General features: G+C 34.7%; 1 protein-coding gene across 5 annotated transcripts in view; it reads right to left on the bottom strand.

Moving 5' to 3' along the window:
• Positions 1-516: 516 nt before the first annotated feature.
• The window catches only part of SPA17 (sperm autoantigenic protein 17), a 131,185-nt gene continuing 111,674 nt past the window's right edge, over positions 517-20,027 (bottom strand). For 4 of the 5 annotated variants that reach the window (XM_069080557.1, XM_069080554.1, XM_069080555.1 and 1 more), the window contains exons 4-6: positions 19,860-19,957; positions 11,399-11,482; positions 517-819 (exon numbers count right to left, since the gene is read on the bottom strand). In XM_069080557.1, coding sequence (XP_068936658.1) covers positions 694-819; positions 11,399-11,482; positions 19,860-19,957 — 308 coding nt within the window. In that variant the 3' untranslated portion in view covers positions 517-693. The remainder of the gene's footprint in view (positions 820-11,398; positions 11,483-19,859; positions 19,958-20,027) is intronic. The other variant, XM_069080558.1, reaches the window with a different exon arrangement.

Here is a 20,027-nt window from a genome sequence, read left to right as displayed (position 1 = left end):
GTAAAGACAAATTTATAGTCAGTCTTATGGGTGGGTGTTAGTCTTATTCCTCAACACTGGTATTATGAAAGGTTTCTACTATTTTTTTCTTTAATTGGGTGCTGGCTCAGAGATGTGGAACTATCTTTTTAACCAGATGAACTGGGGACAAGTCAGTTCATTTTTGTCAACAAATTCTGGTTCACAAGTCAGGTCACTAACTCTGCATAGGACTGGAGGTAAATTTAGCCCTTAATGTAACCTTGATGGTCAAATTAATTCCTACTGCTTTGTAGAATAAAATACTTGTGGGACAAAGTATATTAATCCCACTCCAAAGTAGTCTATTGTGTCTGATTTTTCCTGAGAAATGTTAGATCAGAACCCAGGGATAATAAATGGTGTCTTTAAATCATGACAGGAAAGCCAACTAGTCCTCTACCAGATATAAAATTCATAAGCTCTAGGGTCTCTGGAAGTGGGGATTCAGAATAACTACAAATGAGACTTACAGCCTCAAAAAAAATCTTAAAGTGGCATGTTTAAAGTGGCATGTTTATTAAACTCATGACAGATTCTCACAACAGCAACAAATGTCATTTTGCTACATCAAATTTCCCTTACTAAGGGAAAAAAATGATAACCTCACATAGAGTTGATGGATCCGGGCAATTTTTTTCCCCTGGCTACCTATGATAAAAACAGTCACTCCATTCACTGCTCCTCAGTGCCATTTTCTTTCATTTTCTTCATTTCCTTTCTTGCCTTATGTCCCCGAAATGCTGCCTGGATTTTGACAGCAGCAGCAGCAGTCTCTTCTTCTTCAGTATTAGCTTCCTCCTTCATTAAAGTAGAAGAGAATGGAAAGGTTTTAAACACTCCATATTTGTGATACATTAAAAGTGGATGTAAAAGTTACAGCTAAAGTTGTTGAAAATGCAACACCTGAAGAACTGTTGCCTCCTGAGGGAATTTTCTATATTGTCTTGTCATTTATGCACCAAATGGAAAATACCCAAAGAGTAGGCATTTTCTTTTGTAGCTCTTCAATATATCTTTGTGACAAAAACAAACCATTCCCAAGTTAAACGTGCATTAAAAAAATAGTTCTGAAGTAACACTTTGTTTCTTGAACAATAATATATTTGGAGAAATAAGCAGTGATAATTGAAGCTTGCTATAAGTTTCAGGTAGAATAGTAAACATTTCATTGATTCATATGTGACACAGTTGTGCTTTTAGTATATGAAGTTCTTAATTTTCTAATAAAAAATATAAAACCTTTATTTTATTTTTAAAAAATATATTTATTTCATTTTTGTTACATTTTGAGTTCTGAGTTGTCTCCCTCTCTCTTTTGAACCCTTACATTAGAGAAGGTCAACATCTGATATAGATATATATGTGGAAACATGCAATCCAAACCTCCATATATCCTTTTTCTGGAGGTGGATAGCACTTTACTTCATTAAATCCTTTGCAGTTGATTTGAATATTCAAAATACTTAGAAGAGCTTAGTTATTCACAATGACTCTCCAAACAATACTGTTATTACTGTATATGATGTTCTCTTGGTTCTGTTTGTTTCACTCTGCATTATTTTATGCAAGTCTTTCAATGTTTTTCTAAAATCAACCTGCTCACCATTTCTTTAAACACAGTAGTATTCCATCACCATCATATACCACAACTTATTCAGCCATTTCCCAATTTATGGACATTCCTTCAATTTCTAATTCTTTGCCACCACAAGAGAGCTACTTTAAAATGTTTTAAAACATTTATGTTCTTTTTCTTTTTCCCTGGTCACCTTGGGGAAAACAGATAATAAGTGGTATTGCTGGGTCCATAGATATACACAGAACTCTTCAGATGTAATTTCTGATTGCTCTACAAAATGTTTGGATCAGTTTCACAGTTCCACCAACAGCATATTAGAGTCCCAATTTTTCCATATCTCCTCCAACATTTGTCATTTTCCCTTTTTATCATTATAACCAATCTGACAGGTATGAGATGGTACCTCAAAGTTATTTTAATTAAAGTTATTTCTCTAATCAAAAATGATTTAGAGCATTTTTCATATGGTTTACATGTAGCTTTGCTTGCTTCTCCCCAAAACTGCCTGTTCATATTCTTTGGCCATTTATCAATGGGGAATGACTCATTCTTATAAATCTGACTCAATTCTCTCTATACTTGAGATATAAAGCCTTTATCCAAAAAACTATAAACTGCCCACCCCCATCCCAATCCTGTGATTTTTTTGCTTTCCTTCTATCTTGGCTACATTGGTTTTTATTTGTACAAAACCTTTTTAATTTAATGTAATTAAAATTTAACCATTTTACATTCCATGATGCCTTCTATCTCTTGATTATCCATAAGTTCTTCTCCAATCCATAAATCTGATAAGTAATATGTTCCATGCTCTTTTCATTTGCTTATATCTAAATTTATGTCTAGGTCATGTGTCCATTTTGACTGTATCTTGATAAATGATGTAAGATATTGGCCTATACCTAGTTTCTGTCAGATTTGCTTTCCAGTTTCCCCAGCAAATTTTGCCAAATAGTGAGTTCTTATCCCAAATGTTTAGATGTTTTAAAAAAAAATTTTTTCCCAATTACATATAAAACAATTTTAACATTCTTTTTTTAAAGTTCCAAATTCTATCTCTCCTTCCCTCCCTTTTTCTCTCCTTGAGATGATAAGCAATCTGATTGATATAGATTATATATGTGCAATCATGTGAAACATATTTCAGATGTTTATCAGTCATTTTGAGGAAGAAAACCTGAACTAAAGAAAAAGAAAGTGAAAAATGGTATGCTTCAGTTTGTATTCAGATGCCATCAGTTCTTTCTCTGGAGGTGGGTAACATTTGTTTAGCATGAGTCCTTTGGGATTGTCTTGGATCACTGTATTGCTGAGAATAGCTAAGTCATTCACAATTGTTCACTATATAATATTGCTGTTACTGTGTACAATGTTCTTCTGGTTCTGTTCATTTCATTCTGCATTAGTTCATGTAAGTCTTTCCAGGTATTTCTGAAATCATCCTGCTCCTCATTTCTCAAAGCACAACAACATTCCATTTCAATTATATACCACAACTTGTTCATTTGTTCCCCAATTGATGGGCATCACCCTTAAATTCCAAGTCTTAGCCACCACATAAAGAGATGCTACAAATGTTTTTTTGTACAAATAGGTCCCTTTTCCCTCCAAAAGCTTAGATCTTGACATTTATAAAAAATAAGGTCATTATAATTATTTGTCACTGTGTATTGTACACTTACTCTATTCCATTGATTTACCATTCTATTTCTTAGCCCGTACCAGATGGTTTTGATAATTAGTGCTTTATAATACAGTTTAAGATCTGGTACTGCTAGAGCTCCTTTCTTTACGTTAAAAAATTAATTGCTTTGTTATTCTTGACCTTTTGTCCTTACAAACGAATTTTATATATATATATTTTGGGCAGTTTAACTGGTATGGCACTGAATAGATTAGTTTCGGTATGTGTCATTTTTATTATATTGGCTCAGCCCACCCATGGACAATGGACATTTCTCCAATTATTTAAATCTGATTTTATTTGTATAGAAAGTATTTTATAATTATGTTCATATAGTTCCTGGGTTTGCCTTGGCAGGTTTACTTCTCAGGTATTTTATATTGTCTGTGGTTATTTTAAATGAAATTTCTCTTACTATGTCTTCTTGCAGGGCTTTATTAGTGATATATAGAAATGCTGATTATTTATGTAGGTTGACTTTATATCCTGCTACTTTGCTAAAATTATTGTTTCAACCAATTTTTTAATTGAATCTCTAGGATTTTCCAAGTATACCATCATGTCATCTGCCCATTCTTATTCTTTTAACTTCTTTTTCTTCTCTTACTGCTATTACTAGTATTTCTAGTATAATATTAAATAATAGTGGTGATAATGTGAATCCTTTTCTCACTACTGATCTTACTGGGAAGGCTTCTAGCTCATCCTTATTACAGATAATTACTGATAATGGGTTTTAGGTAGATGCTTCTTATAATTTTAAAGAAAAATACATTCATACTTATGTTTCCAAGTGTTTTTTTTTTTAACAGGAATGACTGTTGTATTTTGTCAATTTTTTGCATCTGATATAATCACGAGATTTTTGTTACTTTTGTTATTGACATAATTAATTATGTTAATAGTTTTCCTTATATGAAACCATCCCTACATTCTTGGTATAAATCTCATTTGGTCACAATGTATAATCTTTATTATATATTGTTGTAATCTCCTAGTTAGTATTTTATTTAGGATTTTGTATCAATTTTCATTCATGAAATTGGTCTATAATTTTATTTCTCTGTTTTTGCTCTTCCTGGTTTGGGTATCAGCAACAAATTTATGTTGTAAAAGGAAGGTAGGACTCCTTCTTTGCCTGTTATTCCAAATAATGTATTTAATACTGGAATTACTTGATCTTTAAACACTTAATAGAATTCACTTTTTAAAAAAGAAGAATGACAAATTTATTGCAGGATGGAAATGTGATTTTTTTTTAAATTAGTAGACAGAACATGAAAATTTTAGACCATTTTCAGTTTTCTCTCCAAAAGTAAGTAAAGTTGTAATTTAATTACTTCTGTTGCTTACTGCAAGTCCTGTTATCAACCTCTACATTTGAGACTCTCAGACTGAAGGTGAATCTCAAAGGGTCCTCAGAGAGAGAAAAACTTGTTTTAAAATCTGGAAGCAATTGAAAAGTAAGTAAAATTTAATGTTTTCTGTGAGGGCTATGCTATGCAAAGTTAGGGTAAGAAAAACAGAAGAAACTGACTTAGTCTTTGAGTGATTTGAAAGCAAAGAGAGAAAAAAGTTACATTGGAGCCCTTCAGAAAATTACAGTCTCTATCAGACACTATTTTTTTAATAGTGCAATTCCTGTTTGCTCTAATTAATTAAAATTGTCTTTTTAATAAAATAATATACTCTAAATCAAGAAATTATTATGCTACAAATCAAAGGATACTTCTAATGCAAGTCACTGTTGACCACTTGACAATGAGGCAAATTTTATTATTGATCAGAGAGTTAGTGAAATTGTTACAGAGTCATTAGGGAAATCTATATGCTATATCAAAGCTATAGCAATATCTTTAAATGTCAAAGGATTTATATATGTGCTGTCAGAAGGCACTCATTTAATTTACATTTAATTGAACCAATGTGAAATGTTCACAATTACATCCCAACAGTTGTAGTCTTACCATCACTCTTCTTTCCTTTTTAAAATTTTTCTTTTTTTTATTTAATTTTACCTATTTTTTTGGTTATATTTCAAATTCCAAACTATCTTTCTCCCTCCCTCCTCACCCTGCACTTGACACACATACATAAATATGTATGTAAAACCATACTATGCATACTTCTATTGATCAGTTCTTTCTCTGGAGGTGGATAGCATCTTCCTTCACAGGTCCTTTTTAGTTGATTTGAGTATTTATAATACTCAGAATAACTTAATCATTTCATAGTAATTTGTCAAATTGTCACTGTGATAGAATTCTCTTGTAAATCTGATACTTTTTTTCCTTAGGAAGCTCATTTATGGACTTTTCTAAAATAAATTTTATTTAAATATTTAAATATTAAATAAATCAATTTTATTTAAATAAATATTTTATTTCCTCTTCAGTTAATCTGGACAGTTTATATTTTTGTAAGTATTCTTACAATTCACTTAATTTGTTAAATTTATTGGCATATAACTAGGCAAAATAACTCCTAATAATTGCTTTAATTTCATCTTCATTAGTGGTGTATTCACCCTTTTTATTTTTGATACCAGTAATTTAGTTTTCTTTTATCTTTTTAAAAATCATATAACCAATGGTTTGTCTAGTTTGTTGGGCTTTTCATAAAACCAGCTCCTAGTTTTATTTATTAATTTAATGGTTTTCTAACATTCAGTTTTATTAATTTCACCTTTGTTAGGATTTCCAATTTGTTGTTTAATTTAATTTGGTGTTTAATGGATTTTTAATTTGATTTTTTCTAGTTTTTTAAAAATGGTATACACAAATCATTGAATTGCTTTATTTTATTGAGGTAAGCATTTAGAGATATGCATTTACCTCTGATTACTGCTTTTGCTGCATCCCATAAGTTTTGGTATGTTGTCTCATCATTCTTTTTAATAACATTATTGCTTCTATGATTTATCATTTGACCCACTCATTCTTTAAGATTAGATGATTTAGTTTCCAATTAATTTTTAATTTGTGTTTACATTTTTATTTTATTAAATATAATTTTTGTTGTATTATAATCTAGAAAGGATGCATTTTATATTTTTGCTTTTTTACATTTGAGTTTTATATGAAAATGTTATAAGATTTTTATGTGCTGGTAAAATTTTGAAAAGGTGCCATGTACTGCTGAAAAAAGATATATTTCTTTCCATTTTCATTCAGTTCTCTCTAGGTATTTGTCACATCTATCTTATCTAGGATTCTATTGATCTCCTTGACTTCTTATTTATTTTTTAGTTATATTTATCTGAGATGGGAAGATTGATGTCCCCCACTATTTTAGTTTTGCTCTCTACTTCCATTTTTAATTCATTTGCCTTTTCCTTATAGAATATGAATGCTATGCATTTGGTACATATATAATTAGTATTGACATTACTTCATTATTTATGCTACCTCTTTTTTTTTTGCTTTCTGGAGGGGAGAAGGCAAGGCAATTGGGGTTAAGTGACTTGCCCAAGGTCACATGACTAGTAAGTATTAAGTATCTGAGGCCATATTTGAACTCAGGTCCTCCTGACTCCAGGGCTGATGCTCTATTCACTGTGCCACCTAGTTACCCCTGTATGGTAACTTTTAACATAATGTAGTCATTTCTCTGCTTATCTCTTTTAATTAAATGCATTTTAACTTTAACTTTGTTTGACAATCATGATGGCTACCACTGCCTTTTTTCTTTTTTTATATCAGCATAATAAGTTCTGCTCCAGTCATTTCTTTTTACTTTATGTATGTCTCATTTTTAAATGTTTCTTGTAAACAATATATTGTCAGGTTCTGTGTTTTGATCCATTTTGCTATTCATTTCCATTTTATGGGTGTTATTCCATTCACATTCAAATTTATAATGACTAGTTACCTGTAATAATTACCTGTCTTTCTCTTTCTCTTTTTATCCTATCCCCCCTCAGAAGAATAATTTACTTCTGACCACTGCCTTCTTACTCTGTACACCCTTCCCAAAAGACCCTTCCTTATCCTATCCACTTGCCCTCTTATTTCGATAATTTGTTCTACTTTATCTCTCCCTATCCAATTTTAGTTTTTATGATCATCTTGTCATAACAGACTCAAACCCAAGTACTCTATCTATGTCATACTCTTTTTAGCTACCCTGGTAATTGAAGAAATTGAGGGGATTAGGACAGTAAGTGGTTAAACTGTGGGAACTGAGTGAACCACGCTAACTCCACCTTGTGACTCAATTCTGTAGCTAGCTCAATTCCCTTTCTATTCAATTATAGGTTTACTCCAACTTCTGTCTTGTGAAAAAGCTTTATTCAATTGTGGGAATTAGGAGAACACCTACTGTACTGTTAGAACGTAGCTCTGCATGACTGGGAAAGTGGATCACCTTTGTCTGCAGCTTAACCACCCTTAACCAAGGACCTAGGTTATGTTGATCAGAAACCTGATCAGATCCAAAGACCTATTGCAAGGAGTTTTCTTACAACTATATATCTTGAGCAATACATATGTCTTATCTGAAAACAGACTCCATACTAATTAATCAATTATTATTTCCATGTTCCTTTGATTGTTTATAGACACTCTGGGGGGATGGGGTGGGTGGAGAGCAGGACATCTCTTTTTCTGAATTCAGGGATTTGCACCTGTTTGATCTTTCCCTTAGAAAGTCCCTAATCTTTCATCTAATTAGAAATCAGATTACCTAATGTTGTACCATTTCCTTTAAAATGATCTTATTTGACTGTTTCTAGTGAAAAAAAATCTGTGTCCTCCTTCATGCAGGGTCCAGGCTTAACCTGAGGAGGTCTGGTCCTAGTTTGATGAGGTATGCATTGATTAATATAATGATATGCTTAGATCAAACTTTTGTTTCCTCAGACATTTCATCTTTCACCCACCACAAATGATTATTACATCCTTAAGAGTTACAAGTATCATTTTCCATATAAGAAGTACACAGTTTAACCCTATTGAATCCCTTATGATTAGTCTTTCATGTTTTCTGTCCTATGTTTCTCTTGATTCTTATATTTATAAGTCAAATTTTCTGTTCAGTTCTGGTTGTTTTCTCAAGAATTCCTGAAAGTCTTTTAATTCATTAAATATCTATTTTTTTCCCTTGAAGGATTACATTCAGCTTTGCTGGGTAAGTTATTCTTGGTTGCAAACCCAGCTCCTTTGCTCTCTAGAATGTTATATTCCATGCCCTCCAGTCATTCAATATAGAGGCTGCTAAATCTTGTGTTATCCTGACATTAGCTCCACAGTATCTGAATTGTTTTCTTTTTAGCTGCTTGTGATATTTTCTCCTTGACCTGGGAGTCTGAAACTTAGCTATGGGAGTAGCTAAGTGGTGCAGTGGATAGAACACTGGCCCTGGAGTCAGGAGGACCCATTTTCAAATTTGGTCTGAGATACTGACATTTATTAACTATGTAACCCTGGGCAAATCATTTAACACTGATTGTCTCCCTCTCTTCCTCCCACCAATTAGAAAAAAGAAACTTAGCTATAATATTCCTGTGAGTTTTAATTTTGAGATCTTTTTTAGGTGTTGTTGAGTGGATTTTTAAATTTCTGTTTTACCCTCTAGTTCTTTTCCTTGATAAAGACTCCTTTTTGGAATATCACTTTCAGGTAGTCCAACAATTCTTATATTATCTTTCCTTGATCTGTTTTCTAGGTCAGTTATTTTTCCAGTGAGATATTTTATTTTCTCTTCCATTTTTTCATTCTTTTGATTTTGCTTTATTATTTCTTGATGTCTTATGAAGTCATTAGCTTCCCCTTGCCTAATTCTACTTTTAAAACAGCTATTTTCTTTGGTAACTTTTTGGATCTCTCTTTTTTTCCAATTAGTTGACTTTTTTCATAATTTTCTTGTATTACTCATTTCTTTCCCCATTTTCCCCTCTAACTCTCTTATTTAGTTTTAAAAGCCCTTTTTAAGCCCTTCCAAGAAACCTTTTTGGGTTTGTCCCCATTTTATATTTTTCTTCGAAGCTTTATAAATAGCTGTTTTGACTTCATTGTCTTCTGAGTTTGAAAGCTGATCATCTCTATCATATAGTAACTATCTCTGGTCAGGTTCTTTCTTGGATGTTTACTCATTGTTTAATGGTCTATTTCTTGGCTATTAACTTTATGTTAAAGTTAGGCTCTCCTCCTGGGGGATAATGTCTCAGGTTTTAGGTTTTTTGTGGCATTGTATTCAGAAGTCTGTGGGAGTCTTTTATTTTTTTTTGTTTTTCCAATGTACCTATGATCCAAGGCTAGGTATGGTCACTGTGCTTCTGGCTCATGCCTTGGATTATGAGTCATCTCAGGTACCCCTCTGTTCCCCTGAGCCATGACCAGGGCCCCCAGTACCACAGCCACTACAAATGCTTTCATTTCCTGCAGTCTGAATGCATCACTGTTCTGTGTTGCCTGAGCTTGCCCCTCTTCCCTGGACCCCAAACCAGAGACTCTGCTCTCCTGTGAGTGACCACAACCAGAAGGCCCCTGTGCCTTTGACATGGCACTCACCAGTTATGTGCTCAGTCCTCTTTGTCTAATTTGCCTGCCCCCTGCCATATGTACCAGTATAGGGCCTGCAGTTTTGCCTTAACTAGCTGCCTGATCCTCACACCTGACTCCAAAACCATTTGTTGGGCTAAAGTTCCCACAGCAGAGGCTACCACCTTGACACAACTACTCCCAGGGTTTGCTATTTGTTGATGCGGTAGTATCTGCACTTCTCTTTGGGCCAGACCACCACCCTGTAGGTCAATCTTTCCTAACTTCTTCCCAAGTTATCTTAGGCTGGACTACTGCTTTTTCTGACTTTTACTTATTTCTGTCATTCTAAAATTCACCTTAAGGCATTATTTTAGGTTGTTTTTTTTTTTGGGGGGGTATCTGGGAGAGTCAAGGAATTTCCAGCCTTATTGCATGTGCCATCTTCCCACAATCCTCTACTGATTCCCTTTTAAAGGGAAACTTTCAAAATCCCTAAAAGTACTGGCCCATTAGGGGAAAAAAACAACTAAGCTTAAGTTAGAAATGAGCAAAATCAAAATGACTTTCAGCTTCAGAAAATATAAGGAAGGAGGGAAGTAGAATCATAGAACCTCCTACTTTGGAAGGAGCTCAGAGGTCATATGAGCATATCTGGTCAGGAAGCCTTTCTACAATATATTGAACGAGTAGCAATGCAGCTTCCACTTGAATAATAAGAATTGGAAATTACATTTAATGCTTACAAAAAGCTTAGTCACTGCCTCTTCACAAGGCAGTCCAGTTCATTCCACTCTTGGATGGCTTTAGTTGTTTGTAAGTTTTTCCTCCCTTACCCATCCTCAATCCAGTTTCCATACTGATAATAATAATTTTCCTTTCATAGTATAACTATTAATACCCTATGATGATTTTCTATTGCCTATTAAACTGAGCTCAAACTCTTAATTCTGGCCTTTTAGGCTCACTACTTCTCAAAATGAACTTTCTTTTTTGCTTTTTGGAGGGCAATTGTGGTTAACTGACTTGCCCAAAGTCACACAACTAGTAAGTGTGTCAAGTATCTGAGACTGGATTTGAACTCAGTTCCTCCTGATTCCAGGACCATCGTTCTATTCACTGTGCCACCTAACCACCTAAAAATGAACTTTCTGCAAATAAAACATGAGTGTGACAGGATAAACACAAGTATAACTAGGCATGATTGACAATATCTTAATAACATCATCACTGATGCTTAATAATTTGTAAAAAAAAGTATCCCTCATAATTATAATAAATTGTTTTGTTGTTCAATCATTTCAGTCATGTCTAACTCTGTGATCCCATTTGGGTTTTTTTGGCAGAGAGCCTGGAGTGGTTTGCAATTTACTTCTCCAGCTCATTTTGCAGATGAGGAAACCAAGGCAAACAAAATTAAGTGACTTGCCCAGGATCACAGAGCAGTAAGTCTCTGAGGCTATATCTGAACTTAGGAAGATGAGTCTTCCTGCCTCCAGGCCTAGATATTTATTCACTGCACCACCTACCTGCCCATAACAGCTAATATAATATACAGGATTAATGTTGGGAATATAGTTAGGTAACAATAATACTGTTTGGGGCAAATCCAGAATGACATGAAGAATTACCTACCGCAAACAATACCTGTGTTTCCTGCTCTTTCACTGTTTCCTGAGATGTTTCTTTCTCAGGTGCACATTTTTCAGGCGGTGCCTCCTATAGAAAGCACAGATCAAGTAGGTAAGATCTCAAGTCAAAATGGCCAAAGCTGCTAAAGAATAAAGATGAAAGAAAAATATAAGATGAGTAAAGTGTAGGAAAGCACATTATCTTGGACACAAGAGGAGCTTGTTAAATACTTGTTGAACTAAAATGAATTGAGGCAGGAAAGAAAGAGTAGGAATGATAAAAATGTGAAATAGGAATAAACAAGCAAGAAATATATGATCAATCAGTAAAAATGCTTCAGTTTCTCATTTTAGAAGATTGCTGTCTGGTTCCAATAAAAAGCTTCTTTTGTAGTATTGGCCACTAAAACAGTACACTTTATATCACATGCCAATGACATTATAATGAGTCACGAACAAAATATGAAGTCCTCAAATCTCAGAGAAAAACCAACTAAAGACCATTGTGTCCTATATACATGGGATAAGGTGTATATATATAGTCAAAATGATATGGTCAATGAAAGTTGTGGGTAAGGGCTAAATAAAAAAACCTTTCACTATAAAGTAATGAAGGAATTTTCTATACACAGAAAAAAATGACTACTGCTACTTTCAGCTTCTTGGGGGAAGAAGATTGTATACATGAGAGAAGGATCTGACCTGAAGAAGGAAAAGGAGGATAAGTGAAAGTGATTTGGAGGGTTCTGGAATTGTGAAGGAAATTGAGCATAATTTGACATTTATGGCAGATTTTAGGAGAGCAGTTTTCAAAGGGTTCAGAGAAAGTATAGGTCCCTTGAACTAAACTTCTAAGGAAAAGTCATCCCAAAAGGAATTGGGATGCTGTTAGGAGTCTAACTAATTCGTGACTCCCTAAGCAGGGAACTGAAGCATCTATCTGTCAACGTGATGACAATCATCTTCTCAGAAACCATATCCAAGACTTGCCAGGATAAATTACTATTTACCACTTCTGGTGATTAATATAAGCACAAACAATTCTGACACAAGAAATCCAAAAAACCCTTGGCAAGAAACTGAAGACCTTGGGGCCAGGGAGTATGTTTTAATTAGTGCTGCCAATTGGAGACAAGGACTTTAGAAGACAGTGACAGATTTGGAAAGTGATCAATAAGCTGATTAAAAAGATGGTATCTGAGAACAGGATTTGCATTTATGGATTACCAATTTAAAACATAGGAATGGAAGCCTTCTGGTCAGAGATGGACATACTTAATAATAAAAAAATGACAAAAACATGTTTTCCTGAAGTAGACTGGGGTTTTGGTCTAGTGCATGTCTAGAAGTGCTTGTGTGTGCCTTTTCTCTTCATCTTCACTCCTATAGAGCTATAAATGATCATTCCTGTCCCTCCATTCATCAGTAAAATGGGGTTTGTGTGTAGCACTTGGCTATTGTTACAATTTTAATTATTACTGTGTAGCAGCAAGCACCCCCAAGCATCCTCAGGGTTTGCTGCCAACACAGGTTCTTAGATCTGCTTTGATAAAGGAAAGCAACTCAAAATGGGTTAACAAGCTTACTTTAATCAGTCATAGATGTATCATTTACCTAGTTCAGGGGAAAGAGGTCAGCACCCCAAACTTCAGGATATACAGACAGAATTATCAAGACAGAGAAACAGATCAAGTAGACAGATTTCCAAACTGTCCAACCATTACATCCATACCAAGTCAACATCTGGGTTTCAAAGTTGGGGGACTCTTAACAACAGCTTCCCAGAGTTTCATCAAATCACAGAACACTTCTCAAAGTGAGCCCCAAAACAAAGCTACACATCAGGGCTTATATAGCCTTCTCCTGGCTCAGAGAACGTAACAACCTTATTGACTCACTGGCCAATCAAGAAGTATCTACTGAAAAACAAGCCTCCCACCCCAGGCTCCAGGTGCACTTTAGCCTAGGGGCAGGGAAGATCTTTAAATTTACATTCCATTACATACTGCTTGTCACAGTCTAAATGCTTGTTATTACCATTGTATATTCTGTCCCTTCCATATCTTTTTTACTACATATATTCCCTGGGGAGAGTAATAAGCAAAGGGTTAAAATATTACTGAAGACATTAATAAAAATAAAATTACTTCCTTTTCTTTTTGTTGTTGTATAGTTGTAAAATAATTAACATGGATTATAACAGTGGCAAATCATCAGATAATAAATGAATAGGATAGAGTGCTGGATTTGAAGTTAGGAAGATCTGAGTTCAAATCCTACTTCTGGCACTAATTTAGTTGTGTTGCTCTGGGCAAGTTACTTGACCTTTCTTAGCTCAGTTTCCTCGTATGTAAAATGAGGATGACAATAATAGGACCTACCTCACAGGGTTGTTGTGAAGATCAAATGAAATAACATGTAAAAACACTGCAAACTTTAAAGGACAGTATAAATGCCAGTGATTATTATTATTATTATTAACTATCTTGCAGTGTTTTATTGACTGCTGCTGTTATTCTTTTCCTTGGTCTTTACTGAGGGAGACATTAGGTTCTCTTTCTGCCTTTCTGACTATGCCTTCTTAGACATTCTGTCTCATGCCTTTGTGCTTTTTGCAAAATCTGTCTTTCTTGTTTGGAATTTTCTCTCACCTCAACTTAGCCTCTTAGTATCCTAGAATCCCTAGTGCTCTCTTCAGTGCTCAGTTCACATGTGACTTCCTATACAAGGCCTTTCCCGATCTGACCACCAATAGTTGTTAGTGCTTTCCTACGTTCACTTCTGAAATACTTTGTATTTGCTTATCTATGTACATATAAATTCCCATGTTAGCTTTTTAAGGGTGATTCTGCCATTTATTTCCATTACTTAGCAGTTTTTTGCATATAGTAAGAAAATAATAAATGCTTGTTGAATTAAATTACATTGTAGTTTTCTCCAATGACCTGTGCCTCAAGAAGGATGCAGACAAAGATGGCCCCCAGAAAAGGATATGACAGTAATGGCATCTGGGAGATGGTAGGCATGGGCTTAGTCTCATGAGCCTGCAGAGGATGTGGGAGAAGGGGAAAATAACTCTCCTCTCTAGTTCTGTATCTGTGGTTGACTTGACCTTTTTCTGGTATTGTTGCTCTTCCATGAAATGTTTTTGCCCCAGGTTAAAAATTCTTAATTATGGCTCTTGTCTGAAATCTAGCAAATCTAATCATAACGATCTTAAAGGTGAGAAGGAAGGGGAAAGTAGAAAACAGCAAAAATATATCCATCAAGCTAGGGACTTAGAAAGTAGTTACAATGTGTCAAGAATAGTAGTAGAGATACCCAGATATTCATAAGATACAAGAAAGGAGTAATAAAACCCATGGTTCAGATGCCTCAACATCTGTGTACTAGAAAGCCCGGTGGATTGAGGCAAATATAATTTCATATGCTTTATTGAGATGTGGTGGGATGAGATTAATAAGAATGTGGCTCTGGAAGGGTATACCTTATTCAAAAGAAACATGATATGTAAAAGGTGGAGTGATATTGTATATTAAGATCTACTCAAATGGGGATATCCAAGAATAGAGGAAAGCATGGTGGAATCCACTTGGACAAAGAAAGAAAGAAGCAATATTGTTTTCAAGGTATACTACAGATCACTTGGACAGAAAGAGGAAATATATATGAAGTTCAGAAAACATATTAAAAGCCTGACATGGAGATAAGTACTCAGTGTACTATCAGGTCTTTTTCAGATCTACATCCATGATCCTATTATTACTTATGGGTATTTCGATTATGCAGATATTTTCCTGAGCTCTCTCTTTACCAAAAGTAGAGAAGCTTAACATTTTTAAATTTACCTTAATAATCATCCTTCAAATGGGTACAGGAAGCACTGAAGGGGATTTTCCATTCTGCATCTGATTCTTAGTAACAAGAAAGAATCAACTAATGGTGTGGAAATGATGAGAATTATGGGCTAAGTGAACGCTCTATGATAGAGTATATGATGGAGAAGGAGAGAAAAGCTGGACATAATTTAATGTGTAGCATGTCTTTGGGGAGAGCAGATTTCAAAGGGTTCAGAAAAAAGTTATAATTCCATAAAGAAGTTCTAAATTAAATTAAATATAATATAATAGTATATATTATATAATATATATATATATAATAAATAATAAAATAAAATTCCAAGAGAATTTCTAAAAAAAATTCTAAGGATACTAAGAGAAACAATTCCAATAAAGAAAAACAGGTGAAGGTGTTCATAGAATAGAAACTGATGTGGCTACAAAAGGAAACTCACCAACCAACTTAAACTTTAAAAAGAAATGTATCAAAGATGGAGGCAATAGTATGTAACAGAAGATGAATATACAGAAGTGTGACACAATCATGTGAGAATAGTATAAAAATGCTAACACTCATTCTGAGTTGATGCTGATGAAGAAAGCTAAAGATAGAGATACATCTTTATATAGAGAATGGGATAGGATAATGACAATAGTATATGTTATAGATATTAGGGAAAAGAAGATGGGAAAAGATAATGATAACTTCATACATATGGACACACGCACATATACACTTCTGTTTTCTTTGTAAGGACAATATCTTCCTAGATAGGAGAGAAATAGCTTGAAAAAAATATATGTGGGGAAATAGTAAGAGCTGCCCTTAATGCCTTAATGAGTTTAAGTCACTTGGCCTAGATGAACCAAATCTTCAGGCATTGAAAGAATTGGCAAATGTGATTGCTGAACCATTCTTAGTAACCTTTGAAAGACTATAGAGATGGCACAGAGTTAGAAATGGAGAAGATGCCTATCAATTGGGGAATGATTGAACAAGTTATGGTATATATGATGTGATGGAATACTACTGTGCTGTAAGAAATGATGAAGGGGATAGTTTCAGAAAAACCCAGGGAGACTTACATGATCTAATAGAAAGTGAAGTGAGAAGAAGCAGGAGAACAATTTATATAGAAATAGCAATATTGTAAAGAAATCAATTATGAAAGACTTAGTTAACTCTGATCAATGTAGTGACCCAGCACAATTCTAAAGTACTTATAATGAAAAATGCACTCTGTCTCTAGATAGAGATTTGATGGATTCAGAGTTCAGAATGACACTTTACTCCTTCCTGCCCCCCCCCCCCGGGAACATGGCTAATACAGAAATCTATTTTATGCGACTCTATATTTGTAAATTGGTTTTGTGTTTCATGTCTTATCAAAGCATTAGGGAGTGGGGGAGGGAGAGAATTTGGAAACTAAAAATGAAATAAAATTGATTTTTTTTAAAAAGAAAGATTGTGGAGAACAGAAGGGTTTCTGTTCTGGAGAAGGGCAAATGCTCAGATTTTTTTTAAAGGGATGAGAATATAGTGTGCAAATTATAAGCCAGTAGTATTGATTGTAATATTCCTGGTAAAATTAGATAATGCATGATTTAAAGGAATGATTGGTAAATATTTAGAAAAGGAAGTGCTGACTACAAAGGGCAAGAATAGGTTCATCAAAACATATCATGCCAGACAAATCTCACATCTTTTGTCAGGGTTACTAGGTTAGTTGATCAGAAGAATTCTGTAGATAAAAGTGGCCTAGATTTTAACAAGGCATTTGACAGAATTTCTCCTGTTATATTTGTAAAAAGTAAGGAGAGATATGTGCTAGGAGATGATAAGGTTGCATTCAGGACTGACTGAATGGGGCTGAATCCAAAGAATAATCCTCAATGGTTTAATGTAAACTTGTCCCTAGTTGGGCATCTTAGGTATCTGTCCTTTATTGATACAATGATGTTTACTATTTTTATTTGCATACATTACAAAGATAGGACAGATGATTAACACAATAGATGATAGCATCTAAAAGATTGTGACAGGTTAGAACATTGGGCTGAATATCATATGAATAAATATAAAAATATGAGTTAAAAATTAATTTCAGAAGTATAAAAGAGGGGAGATATGAGTTAGACAGCAGTTCTCTTGAAAATTTTAATAGATTTTAATGGATTGCAAGCTTAATATTGGTCAACAGTGTGATATGGCAGTCAAAAAACATAATACAGGCTTAGGTTGTATTAAGAAAAGTATAGTATCCAGGACTAGATGAGTGCTCTCTCTCCTAATACCACATCTGGTGTACTGTATTCATTTATGGATACCATATTTTAGAAAGGATAATTATAAGTTAGCAAGTATCCAAAATAGAGCTGCCCTGCCTGGTTTCAACTCCACAGAACAAGATACCCCTTCCCAAGAAAAGCTTAGCACTTCTAAACTCACCACTGTACTTAAAACTCATTGACACCATCTCCCTCAGCCTTCTCTCTACTTTGGTTGGAGGGCAGAGGACCAAATTCCTCCCAATGCCTTCCTTTATAGAGGAGGCTAGAAAGTAGACTCAACTCATTCTCCTTTGCATCTGTTGAGCTGCCTGGTTTCAACTCCACGGAATAAGATGCCCTTGTGCTTGGTATCCCCTGGTGTGTCTTCCCTCTTCCTGATATCTTTCATGTATTGTCTCCCTCATCAGAATGTAAACTTCTTGAAAGCAGGGGCTCTGTTTTTATTAATGGTATCCTGCTACATAGTAGACACTTAATAAATGTTATTGTATTAGAAGTATCCAAAATAGGGCAAACAGAAAAGGTCCTGGGCCTTTAGATAATTCTATATGCTAACCAGTTGAAAGAAATGAAGATATTTAGCCTGAGAAAGGGAAAACCTGGTTGGGGCAAGAGGCATGATAACTGTCTTCAAATATTTTAAAGGCTATCATGTGAAAAAGCGATTAGAGTGTTTCTCCCTGGCAACAGAAGACACTATGAGCAATGGCAAGGAATTGCAGAGAAACACACTGAAGCTTGACAGGAGAAAGAACCTTTTAACAAATAAAACTATTCAAAAGTGTAACGTGCCCCTCATGGGGTGATGGGGTGCCCCTTCACTATTAGTCTTCAAGAAAAGGCTGAGGATCACTTATTAGGCAGGTGGTTAAAGGGATTATTCAGGTATGGGTTGGTCTACGTAACCTTTGGGGCTTCTTCTACTTTTGACAGTTAAGATACTTGAAAGGAGGGATGGAGGGAGAGAATGAGTATTTATTAAGTGCCTACTATGTGACAGGCATATTGTATTGAGCCTTTACAAGTATTATCTCATTTGGTACTTGAAGCTTTCTTAATAATAACAGAAATATTAAGTCATTATAATTTTGAAGCCCATTCAACAGACACTTAATGACCCATTGGCCAATTATAAAAAGGTTTTGTATTCATATAAGGAAGTAGAGATCCTCAAACTACTTGAAAACTATTTAAAATAATCATCACCATTCCTTTTGAATTTTTGCATATATTTTCCCAAGCCCATTGGGAAAGCTTTCAAAATGCTGAGCTTAGTTTCTCTCTTTGTGTTCTAATATTTTTCAGGTGCACTGTGGATAGTGGTGCATGGAACAGTTATCTCAGATAGATTACTATACTAATGATATCATAGTAGTATGTCCAATAATTGTATGGCTTAATTAGTTTCAAATAGAGAAAAATTTTATTCCATTATCTCAGGCTCTGAATCTCTAATACCGACTGGTGGTATTATCTGTGGTCTCAGATTCAGAGAATTCTAAAGTTGGAAGGGACTCTGAAAAGCATCTAAACCTTCCATCTTACAAGTGAGGGAACTCGTGGTTCAAAGGAGGTTAAGTGACTTGTTTAAAATCACAGAGTCAGTTATGTTCTTACAAGGGATAGGTATATGCAAAATTGTGTTTGTCCTTCATTTTTGAAGAGGACCATGACATCTGGGAAATGATGATATGACTTGCAGTTGACTTTTATTTGAGTGAGGGAGGGCTGTGCAAGGTCACCAGCCTCACTTTCTCCTCCTCCACTGTGTTCAGTGGCCAGATATTATTCATCAGGATGACTGGAGATGGCCCAGGATGCTATGGGAGACGGGACCTTTTAGGCTAAGACTTTTTCAAGTTCTCACTTTGAGTAAGGTAATGCCCATTCAAAAAAAAACACTCAAGGTTGCTGGTCAAAAGAGAAACAGTTACTACTGACGTTCACTCAGAGCCAGGAAGGCCCAAAATAAAGCCATTAAGTGGTGCTTGGGCAGGGACCTATTGTAGTTCAATCTATGAGTTCCAGAGTGAAATGGGTTTAAGGTTTGGTCTTTGAGAAAAGAGAAAGAAAGAAATAAATATGGAAGGAGCAAGGTAAATCCATCACTAGAAGGGGGAAAAAATAATGCCTTAGTAGCATTATTTCATGTGAACTATTACTTGTTGAAGTTCCATGAACATACTTTGTAGGTCTAAGTCTATATTTAGTACAAGCCAAGTAACAGTGTATAAGTCTCTGATCTTTCAGAGTAAGATTTGTGGCCAGAAAAAAATAATCTCATTTGATGAGATATCTGTGATGCATTTTGTAATTCTTGAGAGAGCCACTGACCTTAGGTTCAGTATCACCAGGTTGTACCTTGAAAGCATGGTTGTTGTAGAAGCGGTCATCTACCTTAGCCCCCCATTCTGCTGGATCAAAATTGGTTTCTGAAAAAGAAATCAAGAATTATTGTGTGTTTATCAAGATAAACTCAGGACACAGCAAAAGCAAACTCTT

This window comes from Petaurus breviceps, unplaced genomic scaffold, assembly GCF_028583685.1.
Source record: "Petaurus breviceps papuanus isolate PSGF00001 unplaced genomic scaffold, PetGlider_PUasm1.0 91133, whole genome shotgun sequence".
Classification (NCBI taxonomy): Eukaryota; Metazoa; Chordata; class Mammalia; order Diprotodontia; family Petauridae; genus Petaurus; species Petaurus breviceps.
This window is presented reverse-complemented; position numbering and strand designations above follow the sequence as displayed.